The sequence below is a fragment of the Microdochium trichocladiopsis genome (genome assembly GCF_020744255.1).
Source record: "Microdochium trichocladiopsis strain MPI-CAGE-CH-0230 chromosome Unknown B0I36scaffold_14, whole genome shotgun sequence".
Taxonomy (NCBI): domain Eukaryota; kingdom Fungi; phylum Ascomycota; class Sordariomycetes; order Xylariales; family Microdochiaceae; genus Microdochium; species Microdochium trichocladiopsis.
Window position 1 is genome coordinate 277009 of NW_025763557.1, and position 18498 is coordinate 295506.

The 18498-nt window shown below is 53.8% G+C and overlaps 5 protein-coding genes across 5 annotated transcripts; 2 read left to right on the top strand and 3 right to left on the bottom strand.

The window, feature by feature from the left end:
• Positions 1-211: 211 nt before the first annotated feature.
• On the top strand, positions 212-670 carry B0I36DRAFT_398894 (uncharacterized protein; the record flags this gene model as incomplete). Its single annotated transcript, XM_046161627.1, is given in 2 exon segments — positions 212-544; positions 555-670. The coding sequence occupies 2 exon segments, from the start codon at positions 265-267 to the stop codon at positions 668-670; spliced, it is 396 nt and encodes a 131-aa protein (XP_046004765.1). The 5' UTR covers positions 212-264.
• A 453-nt stretch (positions 671-1123) lies between these two features.
• Positions 1124-1711, bottom strand: B0I36DRAFT_339475 (conidiation-specific protein 10). The gene is made up of 3 exons (XM_046155879.1): positions 1565-1711; positions 1419-1506; positions 1124-1329 (listed from the first exon to the last, which is right to left on the bottom strand). The coding sequence occupies exons 1-3, from the start codon at positions 1600-1602 to the stop codon at positions 1231-1233; spliced, it is 225 nt and encodes a 74-aa protein (XP_046004766.1). The 5' UTR covers positions 1603-1711; the 3' UTR covers positions 1124-1230.
• Positions 1712-10501: 8790 nt separating this feature from the next.
• Positions 10502-11554, bottom strand: B0I36DRAFT_339490 (uncharacterized protein). Its single transcript, XM_046155880.1, has 2 exons — positions 11029-11554; positions 10502-10967 (listed from the first exon to the last, which is right to left on the bottom strand). Exons 1-2 carry the CDS (start codon positions 11513-11515, stop codon positions 10645-10647), a joined length of 810 nt encoding a protein of 269 aa, XP_046004767.1. The 5' UTR covers positions 11516-11554; the 3' UTR covers positions 10502-10644.
• A 3080-nt stretch (positions 11555-14634) lies between these two features.
• B0I36DRAFT_398911 (uncharacterized protein) lies at positions 14635-15781 on the bottom strand (the record flags this gene model as incomplete). The annotated part of the gene is made up of 1 exon (XM_046161628.1): positions 14635-15781. The coding sequence occupies one exon, from the start codon at positions 15779-15781 to the stop codon at positions 14846-14848; it is 936 nt and encodes a 311-aa protein (XP_046004768.1). The 3' UTR covers positions 14635-14845.
• A 1347-nt stretch (positions 15782-17128) lies between these two features.
• Positions 17129-18409, top strand: B0I36DRAFT_389519 (ras-related GTPase, Rho2 subfamily; the record flags this gene model as incomplete). The annotated part of the gene is made up of 5 exons (XM_046161338.1): positions 17129-17492; positions 17638-17716; positions 17775-17780; positions 17840-18031; positions 18119-18409. The coding sequence occupies exons 1-5, from the start codon at positions 17458-17460 to the stop codon at positions 18407-18409; spliced, it is 603 nt and encodes a 200-aa protein (XP_046004769.1). The 5' UTR covers positions 17129-17457.
• Positions 18410-18498: the final 89 nt, after the last annotated feature.

Sequence of the window (18498 nt, forward strand, 5' to 3'; positions counted from 1 at the left end):
CGTCAATAGATGGGGCGCTTCATACCCTAGATACCTACTGTCTCGCGGTGACGTCAAGGATCCGACATAGCCGTCACTCCGGGTCATCAACATGTAATCCCACTGAAGTGCGTTGCAGCCGAGGCCTCGAAAGCATAAGAGCTGCTAACTGAAGCCCAGTCCATCTTTTGTGCAATGGGGAATACTTGAGCTCGGTCGGCAAGGCGCACTACGCAACTACAACACTTCGCATTCAGCTTTAATCGCATCGCCACACCAGTCATCATGTCCAGGGTGGCTCACGCTTACACCGACGACAAGGAAGGCGCCGCCCTCCCTCCGGAGGCGCCAGATGGTCAAGTGAGCGATTCCTCGTACTCGACCGGAAAGAGCGAACCAATTCCTGTTCAGGACGACACCGCTCCGGTCGAGGATCCCATTCGGCCTGAGAAGGCCAACTCAGACGAGCAACTCGGCAAGCATTGCTTTCCTTCACAGCATATGCATCCATCAGCCAACAAACCCATTATGCTTACTAGACCTGGAATGCTTACCGACACCATAAGTGCTTATAGAACAGGATGAGAAGGAAGCTATCGACAAATCCAATATCATCAAAGAGCGTACCCGAGGTGCCCCACCGAAGGGCACGTACCAGGGGCCGTCGGATGAGAAGGACCTAGTCGAGTGAAAGTGCCACGAGTCGTTAGCCGTATGCGTCAGGTGGAGTCATCTCTGAGAGCTGCCATGAGCAGTTCACCGGCAGGAGATATAAGGACCACAGCTAAAAGTAGATACTTAGCGATCTTCCTGTCGCAATGAAGAGCAGATCGATCCGGGTACTTCTGTCTGCCCGAAAAGGCCGTTTAACGTAACATCTCGACAGAACACTCGGCTTTCCTGACTCCAATTGGCTGCCACGCCGGCTGGGCCCCATAGTGTGCCTACTGTGCATCCGAATTCTTCAGAGCACCAAAATGCCGGCGACTCGATTCCCAGCATGAGAGAGAGTGAGAGACCGTGCAGCAGGGTCAAATCTTAACAGGAGGTGGCTAGTCTTAAGGGCCTAGGGCCTATGGCGCTGCATGTCTATTTTGCCGTCTCTCCTACCTCGGGTAGATGAGCACCAAAAAACAACCAACTTCTCCCAGCTCAACCACAAAAGTCTCGTACCTCAACTCGCCCTGATTCCCTCCCGCAGCAGCAGTGTATCCACTCGTCACAATCAATAAGTCTTGTGAGAGTCCATGTCTATTTGGAACCACCTTTCTTGCCTGCCTCGGACGCGCGCTCGCTGCCGGGCTCGAATTTGCCTGACGAGGCCTGGCCGCCTTTCGAGGCGATTTCGCGCTGTTTTTCACCCTCATGTTAGCTAAGGTGGCACCCGGGAGCGCGATGGTGAGGTGAAATTTGCCCAGGAAAAGAGTATAGCAATGTACCTGTTTGTCTGGATCCATGCTCGCGAAACCACCGCTGTGGGAGGCCTGGCCGCCCTTAGATGCTACCTCCTTGACCTCTTCGGTGGGACTGTCTCTTATGAGCGAAATAATCACGGCGATTGTGGCGGGGCGCTGGGGGGTCATACCGGTTGGCGAAGTTACCGGGGTTATCGTTGGATGACATGCTGAGATGAATCTGATGCTGCTGGCTGGGCGGCGTCGGTTGCAATGTAGTGTTCGGTTGGGTTGATGCTTTGGTTTTTTCGGGGGGGGCTGATGTTGAGGTTGAGGATTGCGTTAAAGTAAGGAGAAACGAACTGATGGTGAAGAGGCTGTTATTTAAGCTACAGTAGCGACCTGCGGAGGGTCCACTTTGGCGTCTCCATGAAGCCATTGACTCCGCCTCTGACACGGATCTGACGAACTTCTGCAACAATCAACCAGGTTTCTCTTGAAGCAGACTAGATCCTGCGGTGACGATCCTCTGACGACACGAGCCAACGGTGAGTCAACGATTGGGAGAGCTTCATCTTTTGACTTTGCACCAGAGCTGCAGTGGTTTCAATTTCGTCACTACCGTGTAGGTGGGACATTTAGCGAATCAAGGCTCCGCCCCACATCGGGAAATTCCCTCGTATCCGATCCAGACACCCTGAGCTCCGGCTCCGACGCCCAAGACTCCAAGTCCCCGGGGTTCCGACAAGTTTCGGGCTACTCACGCTCGGCTGGTAGTGACTTGGGAAGCGAGCTCGAATTGCCAGGGTTACAGGGCTCCCACTAGACTGACGGGTCCGTCTGCTTACGTCAACCCAACAGATTATATCAGCCCGGATAAATGCATCGCCCGACGCCCGCAACGAGACTCCGTCAATCGAAAGCCAGACCTCGGTGACCAGCAAACTACCCCTCATTCGACTGGAGGACTGGGTCGAGGAGAAATCCTATGATGAGGATCCGCCTACTTGTATACATTACTCGATCGAATGGAAATTGACAGTAGATGGCAGAGTCGTCCCTGGCTCCAAGGATAGCGAGCAAAACCTTGTCCTCGCGCCAGGTGACTACTGGGAGAAGACCCTACGAAGCAAACTCGATAAATTGTTGAAGAAGCTAGCCTCGAATCGATCGTATCGACCAGACGACACCACCGTCGTAGTCCATGTGCAGGATCGATCGGAGAGAGCCTTCGTGAAAAGATTCGACGAACTGGACATCGAATGGTCGATTCTAGAGCAGCAACTTCTCCTCTGGAGCAATTTGTTTCGTGCTGGACGACGATTGAGGATCGAGATCACCTTCAACTACATCCAAACAAGTGGAGGCGCTGGTGTGACATCCAAGCGAGGGACCAAACAAGGCTTCGCGTCTACTTCAGAACGAATGCTCGCACAACGTGACATGTACATTGCTGCCGAGGAAGGCTCCAGTGGGCAGCCATCAATTTGCCAACAGGTGTACGCGACCTTTCGCTGCCCAGGTCCACCCTGCCACGTCAGGCCATACTGCTGGCAGGATAGGGACACCAAGAAGCGATACCGCTTAACAACACACCATTTCAAAGCACACACGTAGGTCTGCGTTCTGCTCTTCGGCCATTCGACGAATCACTTTTTTAGTCCAGCCTTCCGCCCGCAAGGCACGGCCAATGCTTGATGTTGTTACTAGTGTCTCGAATTCGTCCCAGAGGAACACCACCATCTCGTCTTGGTACATCCCAGCTTTTTCAAGCAATCGATCGAACAACGCACTGAGCATGGCCGGGGTTATACTCTTCGGCCGACCAGCAACGTTCGCAGGGGCTTTCGTGGTGCCAAATTGTCGTAGATGGGATCGTGTACGTCGGACATTGCGCTCACTGCATCGGACAGTCCTAGCTATCTCATTGTTAGCATATTTTCCACTTGTAATCATATACCCAAGCTGTTCGTGGACAGCTTGTGCGAGGTTCCGCGCCATGGCTATTTGTGGTTTTAGATCGGTCACGGCAATGCGGGACATTCAGAGTTGGGGCACGCACTCTGTCTTCTGGCTCAACCTCGGACAAGCCAGGGTGGACGTTAGCGCCACCAGCGTATCCACTACATCTGGCACAGGGGTGTCGAAGAGAGAAGGGACTGTACATGTTCATGCAATCATGCCAGAATGGCTAGAAAGATGGCTGCCTGGACGTACAGTACCGTAGCTGCCTTGTGAGGCTGACGCCTTACACTCCACAAACTGGGTTGAACGATGGAGCTCATTTGGAAGCCATGGCATCATCACAGAGCTCACACCATGTTCCCTTTCCGGAAGCTTACGGGAGGCTCGTGGCTCGTTTGTGTCGGGCTGCAGGCAGCCCGGTTGCGGGGAAAGGCCAGGGTAACGCCGTCTTAATCCCGGCGCGTGGGTGGTTTGCGGTCCACCGGTCTCCAGTTAGCCTCCACGACGAAGTTCTCATGTGTAATGGTTCGGTGGATTTGAGAGGGTCTTGAAGAGTTCTCAAAGCGGCTCAGTGGGCATCAGGAACAAATGAGGCTACCTCGGCAAAGCTTGAGTGCGCCACCCATGGATTGCGATGTTGGCATTCTCCTTGGCGGTCTTGTCGTTTTTACCAAGAGCGAAGGCGAGGGAGAAGAAAATACTTGCGAGTACTGGATATATATTTGGACCCAAACTCCCGACAGTGGGAGAAAACTCGTCAAGGATGAGAGGCTGGTGATGGCTTGACGAAGCTATGCAGGCTATCTACTTCAGCGCCCTCAAAATGGTTCGACATGCCGTCCGAGTTGGACCTCGACCCATCTACGTCCGCATGTGACTCTTGGCGAAGGACCTCGCGAGTCACCATGATCACGTCGCCATCCTTGGTCGACTTGTGCGGGAAGATCTCGTCCTGCGACTCGTTCTGTGCCACCGCGTGCCGAAGCGCTTCGACATGGCTCGACGTGCCGTATGCCCGCGAGTGGATGCGATTGGCATTCTTCGAGGCCGTGCCCTTGTTAGTGTAGGCAATGCTTCCGCGGCTCTGCAGGCGATAGGAAGCTCCCTGTTGTCTTGAGTTGCCATAGTATCGATTCGAGCTGTCCCCAGTGGACAGCCCCAGGGCCGTGTTGAGCCCCGGGATCTTCCTGGCGACTTGTCGAAGTGGCGGTATGCAGGAGCAAATTATCAGAGCACATAATTCGGCTTCACACCAGATCAGTGGTTCGGCGAGCAGATCTATCTCGGACGGTCCCAGGTCAGCAAAAAGTCAATCGTGTACGAGCCTTGCAATCATTTCTGGTATCATGCTTACATGTAATGTTCTTCCAATCTATGCTCGTGACCGCATGAATGCGGATGACCGAGATCGATGTCACACTATGCAAGGTAGATGGTCAGCATTTTGTGCGCGCGATGGGTCAAAGTTTTATCCGTTTGGCTTACAGCAGACCGAGTGACATCATGGCAATGAGACCGATCCTCTTTGCCACTGGCATCTGCAGCTTCCACATGGCTGGAATTGGCTGGATGAAAAGCGAAAGATCCGTGAACAGGTTGAACACAAACTAGTCAAACAAGACTATTAACTCCAGAAATGCCACCGTATTATGTATGAGCTGCTTGGGTCATCAGACACTTACATCAGTCCACCAAAGCACCCACAAGTTAAGGCAGGTGCCTTCCATGAGCGGATCCCAGGATTTCTCGACCGGGCTACAGGCGAACGTGACCACCATTATCTCTTCTATAGCTTGACAGGCCAAAAAGGCACATAACGTGTAGTTGAGGATTCTGGAGTTGCCCAGTTGGTCAGCGTTCGCTGCGGCAATCAAGGGAGTGGGGGACCAGAACTCACCTGTACTTCGGGTTTGGAAGCAATCTTAAATACAGCACGGCAAAGCTTGCTTTGGCGGCGCAGATACCAGCAGTGTAAAGGGCTGAGGACGCGGTTTGAAGCTACTCTCCCGTTGAGTCTTCCATCTAAGCTGAACGGAGGTCTGTGTGCCTACCTTCAGAAATAACACAAGGTCGGGATAGGCGACTTCTTCTATGGGATATCCAAGACCATGGCGGGCGGCTATATGCCGGCGTAATTAGTGACAGATCGGCATACCTCCAAGTACGGAAATCGTTATCTGCAGACAGGATGTTGGTGCTGCGTACCTTCCATCACAACTGCGATCATAGCTATCGAGCATATCTTTGAAAGTCGGCGAGAGTCAGTGATCTGTCTACTGCCGCTCGCTCAAAGACGCGGTCGGGATACGTAAAGTATAGGGCATACCCAGCTGAACAGGATCAAAGCTAAGGGTTATAAATGCGAATATCAGTATTGGTAAAGGTGCACCACAGGAAGGCATAGGACATACCATCGTCAATACCAATGGAGCGAATGATGAAAAATCGGGCCCAAATCCGCATGGCCATGAAGAAGCCAGTCAGAACGAGAAAGATGACGCCCGAAGTGAAAACGTGCCCAGCTAAATTGGCCATGGTGGGATCTGCAAAGTTGCAAGATAGATGTCTTTGGCTGATTCGATAATGTGTTTTGTTACATGATATCTTCGAGTATGGAAGGGTTGTAGTACGCTCTTTTAAATCGAGGAGGGGTTGAGGTTGTGTTATATCACAAGCTGAGGTGGTACCATGCTCCGGGCAATATTGACTTTCGTGGCAAGGTTGGGAAATTACAGCAGAGCGAGCTAGGAAGCTTCCCCGGATTCCAGCGGTATCTGTGGAGGTGTGAAAGTGTGAAAGGTGGGGCAACAGCCGTGGCGCAACAGCTCCCCGACGCCCACCAGTATTACCCAAATGTAGTAAACACCTACCTATAGGTATCCAGATATCCTCCAGCATGGCGTATTTCGAGGTGTGCAGACAAGAAGTGTGTTGCGGGACCAGTGCAGGGTCTACCTGACGGAATGGTCGATGTACGCGCCTTCGGCCAGAGCGTTCTGCAGGGTGTGCCTGTGCCGCCTTTGTGGCTTGGTGGCTCTGCAGATATATTGGACAGGCTTCGTGAGTGCCTCAAGGATCAAGGTGATTAGTCGTGGAGCTGTCTTGGCGGCGAGTGATGGAGGGGGCCGAACCCTGGGTCTGAAGACGTCGAGCTGGTCACTGAATATGACAAAGGGCCACTCAGAAGCGAGCACCCTGGGATACCTAATACCTTAAGGTACGCTAGCGTACCTGATGCTGGCAGGCTATCCTGGGGAAGTTGGGTCGAAGCCGGGCCCAAGCTGTCACAGCTGCGGGTTCCGCGCCGTTGAGTGGCGTGCTGTGGAGGGGCCGAGGCTTCGAGCTTGACGAGCTTGACGAGCCATGGATGTTGGGGCAAGGGGGCTGTTGGCGCTAGCTGCGGGCGTGCGTGGTGGGCGACTAGGACAACTCGAGCGACGTCCGCCAGGGTGCGCGTGCGCAGCTGCTCAAGTGCGCCTGCCATGGATGGTGCGCCCCACTTCCCCAGCCTGGTCGTGGACGAGGATCTGGCTCCCGGGTCGTGCCTGCCAGCCCCTGACCCGGCCGCTGCCCCTGCCCCTGCATCCTCACCCCGGGTCACCAGCACTGAAGAGGGCTGAAGCTTCAGCCCTTCTCGCCCTTCGCCCGACCAATCATTGGACCCTCCCCTCCTCATCTGCTGCGAAACACTCTCTCGGCCCGCACAGGCCGCCGAGCACCCCGAGAGCATCAACCCGGACCATGAGCTATAAGCCATAAGCTATACTGCTAGTCTTGGTTTCAAACCTCTTCGTCATCCATCGTCGGCAACCGGCACCGAGCACGTCGAGGTCTGGCCCCTGATCAACTGCTGCCAGCCACAACGACACACAAAACCACACAAGACCACCCAAAAGACAAACGCCCTCGAAAACCCTGCCTCCCGCCGTGTCACCAAACTGTGCCGCGCCAGATCTCGTCGACCACTCTCTCAAGAGAGCCTTCCGAGCCCCTTTCAATCCTCAGCCGCAGAGAGTAGATCATCTCATAAACCGCAACTAGATCAGCACATCCGTGCAGGTCTTCTCTTAGTCTCTCAGCCGTGGCGGTCGGCCCCCGAACATTCTCTAGTACAATGTGCTCCAGGGCCCTGTTCTTGGGCGCTAACGGCTTCCCCTGAGACAACGTGCTAATTCCTCGTAAGTGCCTTCTAGCACTAAACCTTCGCGGCACACGACCCGCGAGGCCGGCGCAGGCATCCCAACCCGAAAGCCAGCAGCACGACTCCTTTAAGCTTGGTTTCATTCGCCACAGCCACCCGCACGCGTTGTGTGTCGCTAACATTTGAGCTCCTAGCAGCCACGGCAGGATTACAATATTCTTCTCTCTCGGTTCAGGAGTCCTCGTTGGCCCCATTGATCAATCTTGCTTCCAAGTCCGGCTGGTCGCGGCGGAGCATGGTCTTGTGCCAAGCCGAACTCTGACGGCACGGCTATGCTCACCGACTTATGCTGGCGACTGCCCAGCTCCCAGCAGCGAGTTGCTGAAGCAAGGAGGGAGATTCTGGGGGTGACTTACATCCAGGCTCCTCGCTCTTAGCCGAGACCGACGGCACGCGGAACGTGGAGCACCAGGAGAGCTGCCTTCCACTCCCGGTGAAACGTGACATCTCCAACCTACGCGACTCAGGCTTCCCACTCGAGAAAGCCAAACCGCCGACGCCTGGCCCACTCTCGATAATCGGGTATTGCTGCTTCTACTGGGCCAATCATTTAGAAGAGAACATTACGAATCAGGATGAAGGCAGGAATGTACGCGGCGGTGGAATAGCAGATAGCTTCTTGCGGAATAAGGCTCTCTACTGGATTGAGGCGCTGAGTCTACTACGTGGCATCTCAGACAGCATCGTTGCATTGGAGGGTCTCAAACGGTGTATTCAGGTATGTTTATATATGCCCATTTGCACGTCAAGATTTCTGAATCGAGCAGGATCGTCAGGGTGCTTCAGGTCTTCAGGCGATAGTCGTTGACGTGTACCGTCTTCTACGAAGCTTCCGGCCGGCGATCGAGAGCCGACCACTGTAATGTTACGCCTCGGCACTCGTTTTCAGTCCTGCTAAAGTTTTAGTACGAAAGCTCTTCCGCGGCGAGGCCCCAGAGTGGGTGAAGTGCAAACCGGAACTGTCAGAGCGGTGGAACGCATGCGGGGCGACACTGGAGGGCCATACCGGACCGATCCGGTCGGTAGCCTTCTCCCCAGACGGCCGGCGCGTTGTCTCGGCATCGCGGGATAAGACAGTCAAGCTGTGGGACGCGGCTCCGGGCATATGCGAGGCGACACTCGAGGGCCATATCAGCTGGGTCTTGTCGGCAGCCTTCTCCCCAGACGGCCGGCGCGTTGTCTCGGCATCGGACGACAGTACAGTTTAGCTTTGGGATGCGACTACGGGGTTGCGCGAGGCGACATACGAAGTTGATGCCAATAGTCCTGTCTCATTTGACGAGACTGAAAAGCATGTTTATGCTGGTATTCGAGTGTTCCGTGTTGGAAATGCCATGCAATACATCCTGGATCTATATCAAAACATGTCGATCACAGCCGGCCGCCAACGCCTTAGTATCAGTTCGGATGGTGCATGGATTTTGAGGGATTCGTAGCCGGTCCTCTGGCTTCATCCAGAGCTTCGATCGGAAGTTGTCGGGTGGGCCATAGTGGATGCAGAGACGAAATTGGTTATTGGATGCCAGACTGGCCGCGTTTTTATCCTAGATTTCACATCTTTCTAGAGTCACGTAGGATATAATTGGCGCCTTTCACTCTCGTGTCCCCATTTGCCTGAAATAGAGTTGGGCTTTAGTTTTCCTCCGATATATCGTACCTAGATATCCGAGCATATACAGTATAACCATCTTGTTTATCCCCTCATAATATTCTTGCCATACAATCAACATGGAGTAGACTTCACTCAGTAGTGGGCTTAATTCACAGTGCACGTCTCATCTCATGCGACATCAGTATTGTGAACCGACTTGAATGGGATTTTGTCTTTACGATTGATTTTCTGTACGAATCAAATTGCGAGTAAGGAACCACAAAAAAGCCGTGGACTCGCTGCTGGTAGCTGGGAAACCCTTCGTGAGGCAACAGCTTCGTGCGAGAAAGCCGTATCAGGTTAAACAATAATAACCTCCCGCTGTGCCCAAGCCAAAATGACAGGAAAGTCACTCAAGGTGAAAACATCTCATAAGATCCGGTCAGATTTGACTTCGACTGCAGATCAATAATTCATTCGGTCCAAAGAAGCTTGGGGAGTGCTTCTAAGGAATGCTCTCCAGGCATCGTCCTGTTTATGCACTAAGTGAATCCAACGTGCAGCCCGAAATGGCTGCCTTGACTGCCCCACCTGCGTGCAGCTTTGTTTATGGCTCCATGCACTTGGCATCGCCAAGACAAGGCGGACCGTGCGCAGAGAGTCTTGCGTTCAGCGGAAGTGGACACCGATTTCGAATTCGACTGTACTACAGTACAGTCGTTAGACGTTGTACTCAAAAGTGATAGGCCAGCCATAATCTGCTTCACTAAACTCCTACGTCAGGCCAACTCACATTCGTGGACACAACTGAGTCAGCATCTCAGGACACATACGCCAAATTTGGTGGAACGCATAGGTAGGCAACGCTAACGAATGCAACATCGCCCTGATCACGTCCCGAGCACGTCCTGAGCAGTCCCTGAGTACCCTGAGCACCCTGAGCAGTCCCTGGGCAGTCCCTGAGCAACATGAATCGTGCGTGAGCAGCGTCTAACCAGTCGTTGGAAAGTCTGAGCACGATGTGGAAAGTCTGAGCACTATGTCCGAAGCCTCAGCACCATAAGCTATGGCTAGAATGTACCTAGGGACTTGAATGATGCTAGAGGGTATGCTGAAAACACTCTGGTGGCCAGGATGTTTTGCTGGGTAAATGAGCCAGAAAGGTGGAACGATAAGATCCTCTCACATTATGGATGTCAAGTATAAGCCGGTACAGAGTGGCGTGATGCTGTGATGCATTCTACAAGGGCCAGTCAGAAGTTAGAGCGCCATAGTAAATGCAAAATAAGATCTCGAGCCCTGTTGCAGGCAGTCGGTTCTCTCGGCACTCACACATATTATATTAGATGTACCTCAATCTCATGTAAAAATGCGATCATAACAGAACAATTTAAAAAGGAGATTGATTTTAGAGCATCTCTGTGCTCTATTAAGGACACAAGTAACGCACTGAACGAGAACAACAATAGTCCAGTCGCGACTGGAGCTGCATCTCTGTAGCGTTTTCTCCCCCCTTATTGCTTCGTGACTGAGCTACAGCTTCGGGCCTTGTAGGTCTTCCAGTCGATTTGGTTTCCTCTCAACCAAGACACCTTGCCATCGCTCCACTTGACACGATACCTTTTGATACGCCTCTTGTTCTGCTTGAAAGACTGGTCCCCGAGGATTTCAATTCCGCGCGCAAACCCCTTGAAGTCTTGCTCGAAGTCGCTCGTGAGTGCCTCAGGGATATTCTCCCTTAGCTCCCAAGTTACCGCGCCGTCTCCCCACTGTAGGAGGAACGTATCCCTGCCCCATTTTTCCAGTATGCGATCAACCGGATATGTTTTATCATTAGCTTCGTAGGTGTGGTCAGTATGCGTACACAATCGAGATGTTGGAGCTAGTGAAGGACTTACCTGATGCAGCGACTACGTGCTTCTTCTTCGCCCCTCCGGCCTTCTTTGAGGAGTATCGGCGCTTTTGTGTGCGATGAGAAAAGTGCACCGTCCAGTTGCCGTCGCCCTTAGATTCTACTCGGGCGTCTTGAAGAGGCCAACTTCCATGAGCCATTTGGCCGTCCGTGTTGTTCCAGGTACATTGCGCCTGAAACTCCGTGTGATCGTCGAATGTGATACGCTTGAAAACTCCATGTAGCAGTGGCCACTCCTCATATATCCCTGTATCCCTGGGTGGAGAGCCCGCTAAGCCAGAGCTTGACTTGGACCCCGCCATCTGCTCGCCACCGGTATGCTGCTGATGACCAAGCTCTGGGGCTACCGTTCTTTGCGCAAGAGTCCCAGCTGGCCAGGGATGACCGCATGGACTCGTGACTGTGCTATGCGATTGGGTTACAGTAGGGTCGTGGCCGCTGCTGAAGTCCTCCTGGTAAACTTCGTCGGACATCTGTTCTCCAGCAGCCAGGCCGAGCTCGGGCTCTTGTTCGTCAAGTACCAGCACTGGTTCTTGGTCGACATTGATCCTCGGTAGAGTTGCGAATAATCTGTTACTCGTCACCTGGCGCTGGGGCTCGGCCACGGATGAGAAGCATGCTAGCCCGAGCCCGGCAGCATCTTCCCTGTGGCTAGAATGGTGCTTTGCGTGTACTAGATATGGTTTAGTTTACCAAAAACTTGGAATTCGTAAGCGCAACTTCTTTCACGGATTGACATACCAGATAACCGGCGTGCACTTGCAGAAGGATCCTGGCTACTAAGGATAGGATCTATGTTTCTCAGATTCGCGTAATTAGCGCCCTTCCGCATTTCAGCCAAAGTCGTGGTCCGGAGGCTCTCGGAATCCGGCCCCGTAGACTTGGGAGATGCTGAACGAGTCGTTTATTAAGTTAGTAATACTGCTACTATAACTGGAGACGAATGATGAACTGCGGTTGCATGCTGCGGGAGCTGGACGTACGCTGTGGGCTGCGTTTGGCCGCTGGTTTGCTTGAACACAGCAGCGGACGTGCGGCGTTGAGATCCATTGGCCAGTTATCGTCGCAGCTGTTCCTGGGGCATTGTGGCTGTCGACTGCTAGCTGGGTTTGACCAGACATTGGGATGTCGCTGGCCGGTTTTATGAGAAGGCGGAGAAGAATGAGGCGGAGAAGAAGAGGAAGAAGAAGGAGTCAGAGGAGCCAGAGGAGCCAGAGGAGGAGGAGGAGGAGGAGGAGGAGGAGGAGGATAAGTCCAAGAGGCAGGCGCTTTCCGTTTCATTGGCTGGTATGTAGCAGCATCAGCATTGGCTGAGCCCGGAACATAGAACTCTTGATGATCTAGGGTGATATGCATGGCGATCAGGGTGAAGCGGTAATGAGTGAAAGGCAGTGATGAAAAGAAGAGTTTCAATCCGTTCAGCATGAGGTCAACTGTAGCTTATATACTCGGTTGCTACATTGTCTATGTCACTGACCCTCATTTCTTGGTGGGTTTCTGGCCAAGTCTCTTTGATACCCCAGAAGCCGGGGGCCGATGAATCCGCCCCTTTCCAAGAGAGCCCACGTAGTGCAGGAGATAATGTTACTGGACGCCGTGATACCCGGTTAAGTCCCGTCGACGAATGACCACTAGATAAACATAATGTGACTTAGCTGGATCAGCCGACGAGGCCAGTCTGTCAAATGTGATCTTCCTAGAGACGCCCGAGACACAGAGAAGCCCACGATATGCTATTATTCCTTCAAAGCCGGTTCCGCGGTTTGTGTCAAAGACACTGAGATGAGCGCTCCGAGTTCCGAAGCGCGCGGGCTTCATCGTGTCGACGAAGACTGTGCTAATGTTGACGTGTTTGCACCCGATAATCATGCAGATACGCCCTCAATGACTCATTCCTAAGTCCACGATTGATTTCCATGTGATCATCCAGGCCGTTGATAACGAGCTGACAACTTTCGATGATAAATCTGTGGAAGCCGCGATGTGATAGGCTCTAGATAGTGATCTTTTTTTGCGCGGTAGGGGTTCATAGAGAATAGGAGGTGGCGGAGCGAGATAAACAGGAGGGATCATCTGAGCTGAAGCGCATGGCGTGATGAGAGAAAGGTTGAACGAAGTCAAATGTACAAGAAAGTGGTGGGAATGAGAGCTCACTTATGTATTCTCGACCGAGCCAGATTAGGTATAGTAGCAAATTGACAACCACGCTAAGCCCTTTTAGATTGCCGCCAAACCCTGTGGGGACAACAGCATGTTCTCGACTACGAAGACAATCTTGTCCAGAGATACAAGGAGTTGGCCCACACCGCCCGAACACTTCAGCAACAACGATATGTTCAACAATCGACCTCGCCAACAGCTGTGCCAAACAATGCTCAGAGCTTTGTCGGAAATGTCCCCTCTCCAGCGGCACCAAACCAACGATGGACAGCCCTGCCAAGTCAAACGATGTCCGCGATCATTGAACCTCTTCATCCTCCCAGCGTTTTCCAAGGAGTCGCCGCTCGGCCCCAGGATTCAGCAACTTCGATGAGTTTTGCAAGTTATCAATTTTCTACGACCTCGCAAGCACCATATCCGGTGACGGCAGCGCCAACACAGCACGCTTTGCGTACTGAGGCGCCGGGTTTAGCCTGGCACGGTCAACCCCAGAGACTTCAATCTTCCGTAGAGCAGACACATGCGCGGCCGAATGCGCATGTCTCGGGACCATCAAGAAGTCAGCAAGCTAGTTTCGGTGCTTCTTACGGTGCGCACTGGTCCAGTGGCTCACCTGTTTCAGCTCACTCACCTGTATTCCCGGTCACTGGGGCGAGTAGGCAATATCCATCCGGATTCCCCGTAGTGCAGGCTTCGATGGCTATCAGTACGATTCACAGAGGGCAGGCTGTTCAGCCTCTACAACCCTTTGTGACACAGCCAATACCGACGAAACCAATCTCGACCGGCCTCTTGTTCCCAGGCCGCGATGACCGAATTGCCACCAACGAATATCCGGGTGATCCGCAGAGTAACCACTGCATCATGCAATCCCTTCATCATGCCCACATTCGTAGTCCAAAGCGCCTTCCTATACGCCCAGAAGCACTGAACGAGCGGTATTACCAGTCAGTCAGGAGACTCGCGCTAGGTCCTACCTCAATTGCCCCTGGAGCCGCGGTCCAGAAATTCAGCTTCCACTTGGGTCCTAAGGATCGTGATCGTTGGACACATGTCGAAACTGATCCCGATGATCTACTACCTCTTCAGAGATACACCAACAGAACCTTACGCGTCCGGATTCGCTGCTGCTATCTGCTCGACCACCAGCAGCACAGTATCACTGACGGCGACTGGGTCACGAAAGATGTTGTCTGGCCTGAACACATTTTTCTAGAAGTCAATCACTCTGTCTTGCTCAAGGGCAAGGGCAACCGCGAGAGGATCGTCCAGGAGCTCCTGCGGAAGAACCGGGCCTTGGAAGACGACCTATTTCGGTGCAAGGAAACTATGAGACAGGCATTAAGGCCTCCTAGCCCGGCTCAGGGAACGAGTTTCCCGCCGTGACGGGCGGTGTTCATCGACAGTCCCAATGTACGATATCCTACGTTCTGCGAGCGCCGTGGCATGTTCATTGCTATTTACCACGCCTTCTGGCCATCCATGCATCGTCTCTTTCTTTTATCCTCTTCTGTTGAACTACATCTGTACCAACCACGGGCGCTGCCTACATTCATGTTGCTCGGGGCTTAATAATCCATCCCCGTCGCCTCCACTGCCGCGACCTTTGCTGACCACCCAAGGCTGATGCCTGTTTGCTGTACTCATTCTTTAATGACGCCGAGAACCCTGAGCGGCCGTTTAGTTGTGCGTCGGCGTGTCACCCTCGACCTTGAACTCCGGTTCGGACCATCTCCGTTGTGCCGCGCTACTAAATTGGCAGGCTCGCTGTTCGTCTTGTGTGACTGTGACAAAGCGGTGTGGACATTCACGTCGTCGGCGATATGCACTCGGATAAGGTGCAGAGGACTGGAGAGCACATTCCAGAGGATTGCCAGGCACCCGCCATGGTCCGGTGTTGTCACGTCCGGCGGCGTGTACCGGATGCTGACTCGGAAGGCATTTGTGGAAGGGGGAACGGCGACTAGGCTTGATAAGCCCTTGTTGTTCGTCTTTGGGCAGTCCAGGAACACCACAATGACTCGCGCTGGGTGTTCCACAAGCAAGGTCTCCAGCTCCCCAAGGGCAGCGTCTCCAAGAGGATTATCCCCGATTCGCCGAAACCCGCGTAGGATTGCCTGAAGCAAACCCAGCCGGCGCACTTTGCGCGTCCCAGGACAAGATGTAGTAAAGATAGGATCGAAGGCCGCAGCAAGGTACACAGCGTCGATAGGAGAAGTTGCCGATGACACGATGACGGAGCCGCCTTGAGGCAGGCGCCAGGATGGCTGTTGGGCTACCGAGCCACGTCTAACGCCATCGATTTGTAGGTCCGTCCACCACGTGCCGGAGATACCCATCAGTATGAATAAAGCAAGCTTCTTAACAACGGAGCCACTTGGGAACCATTGCAGTAGTATCCCGTAGGCGGCGATGGTAATGAAGATGAGGGGCAAGCGGGTAACAAGGAGAAGGACTTGCAAGATGAGTGAGAAGACGGAGGAAAAGAAGTTGACCGCGAATAGTGAAAAGACCAGGCAGGCCGAGAACATGCCCTGCTCAATCATGTTGTTGGAAACCAAAGCTGGCCTGACGGCCATATTGGGACGATGTTGTTACGGATATTGTAGGATCAGGCCCTGATGTGTGAGTATGGATGAAGCGCTCGGGCTCCTTTTCTGTCTCGACAGGTATCTGAAGGCACTAGGTTCACTAAAGACGTTGCCGTGGAGCGACTCTTGATGCATGTGCAGGTTACCCCGCCAGAGGTACAGTAATGACATGATCATCCACGGATCACTTCCACGAAGGTTTTGGCCCGGCAATGGAGGTTGGTTCGCAAGGTGGCTGGCTGGCCCATGAAACTTCCCGTGTGCATGCGGCTCAATTTGACCCACATCGGGGAGGATAATCCAGTCCAGGGACCAAGGCCGGCATTAGGCGAAACTCCAAGCCCTAAGACCAAAGTGAATTAGCGACAGGAGGGCTGAACATGCCAGCTGGGTCGGGCTCGATCGTGCCGGCCGCTTGGAGCGGCGGGGTTGGCGGGGACTAGGATGCGATGCATCAGTCGGGTAGGGGTCAAACGGTAGGACCACAATGGCGAGACAAATGGGTGGTTCAGCAGCAGTGGAGAAAACGCCATGTCACAAACTCGTAGTTGCAAACACGCCCGCCAGCTTCCCAACGTGGTGAGCATGCCGCTCTAGGCAGGTTTCTTTTGCCCTCAACGTTTACGATGCTCCTTAAGGGGGCGTAGATCGCTGCCTGCCCCGTGTCAACAGCGTGGTGGGTTTCTCGGACCAAGACGACTTGTACAGTCGACGGTCAATTCCCATACAGTGTACTAGCCAGTGTCACCTGGCTGATTCGTATCGGAGTAACCTTATCCTGAAATGGCGACTTGCAGCCCGCTCTCGCCCCTGGGCGCGGGGGTGGGGTTTACAACGGTAAATGGAGCTTAGCCGTAGTGTCAGTACTGTCCTGTGCCTAGCTCGTATTAAAGCTGGCCGGTGGACTGCTACAGCAAGTAAAGAGCTTCGGCCGGGGCAGATTCTAGGTACCGAGAGAGCGAGGAACAGAGCAATCGATCGGACAGGACTTGAAAAAGGACGCTGCCGCTTCATCTTCTGCCTCTTGCATGACACGACTCATAGTCCCGCCCCTTTCCCCGTCCACCCCCATATCGCTTTCAACCGGGCTCGAGATAAGTGTCAAGATGTGTGGGTTGTAGAGAGTTGAAATTGGTCCTTAACCACTGCCCAAGTCAAGGGGACGAGTTATATACACAAAACAATGGTGCCCATGTGGGTCGGGACGCCTCCTCTGGCTGGGGCGGAGTATCGTTTGACAATAAGGACTGGCATTGCAATGCGCGTGGCTTTATCGCTTGTCATCTCCCGCTCTCGCGCCGTCTCTTGTTTTATTACAACATAATCCCTAAATACCAGACCACCGCTTTCTTCGATTACCCATCCTTGGGACGGAACCCAGGCCACCCATTCATCAACCATCGATAAACGTATCTATTATCACCACTACCACACTCGCCATTATACCCAACGAACCACCCCCAAGGTCTCCCCGACGGACGGCCGCCCCCTCGTTTTCCTGTCAACTCGGCCTTCCCCCGGTCGAACCTGAGATCTCGGACTCGAATCCGCCTCTGCAATCCTCGTCCCCTGACGACGCAATATACGCAGCCAGAGGGATCCCGCACCCATCCAGACCGCGTCCCCCATCTCTTCCGCCGCGCGGCTACTCTCACTGGGACACCATGGCCAGCCAAAGCCCTCAAAACGTCATCCGCAGGTACGCACCCACCTGTTTGCCCCTCCACCGTCTCGACGATCCCTCCTCAGGGGTCCTCCGCCGAACTCGATTCATCACATGATCCCCCCCCCCAACCAAACCAAACCAAAAAAAAAAAAGGGATACTGACTTCTAATTCCCTCAGGAAACTGGTCATCATCGGCGACGGTGCTTGCGGCAAAACATCTCTGCTGAGCGTCTTTACGCTCGGCTACTTCCCATCAGTCAGCCCCCCGAGCCTGCCGCGAAGCATATCAAGCTAACCACCACGACCCTCCGCAGCATTACGTATGTCCTCCCCGAACCCTCGACCGTCCGCCCGCCGACCATCCGCTCTCATCCCGCAGATCCCGACAGTCTTCGAGAACTATGTCACAGATTGTAGAGTAGACGGCAAGTCCGTTCAGTTGGCGTTATGGGATACCGCTGGACAAGAAGACTACGACAGATTGCGGCCGCTGGCATATTCTAGGGCTCATGTCATCCTCGTCGGCTTCTCGCTTGATACTCCAGATTCCCTTGACAACGTCAAGCACAAGGTACGGCCCCTGGTCCCTTCGATATCCCACGCATCCGCCTGGGGGGATATGGTCAAAGGTTCGCTGATACACCCCGCCCGCCCCCAGTGGATCGAGGAAGCCTCCCGCCTCCGCCCTAACGTCCCCATCATCCTCGTCGGCCTGAAGAAGGATCTCCGGGAAGACCCCCTCGCCATAGAGGAGATGCGCAAGAAGTCGCTGCGCTTCGTCACGCCGCAAGAGGGAGATGCCGTCGCTAAGGAGATAGGAGCCCGCAAGTACCTCGAGTGCTCGAGCCTGAGCGGCGAGGGCGTCGACAATGTCTTCGAGGCCGCCACACGCTCCGCTTTGCTCACCTTTGAGAGCGGCGAGAGCTGCGGCTGCTGCGTCATACTGTGAGCCAGGGCCGCCGCCACCCGCCCGCCCACTCACATATCTTTATAATTCAACAATCGAGCGTCTCATGCCAGTTCCGCCCTTGGCTCTGC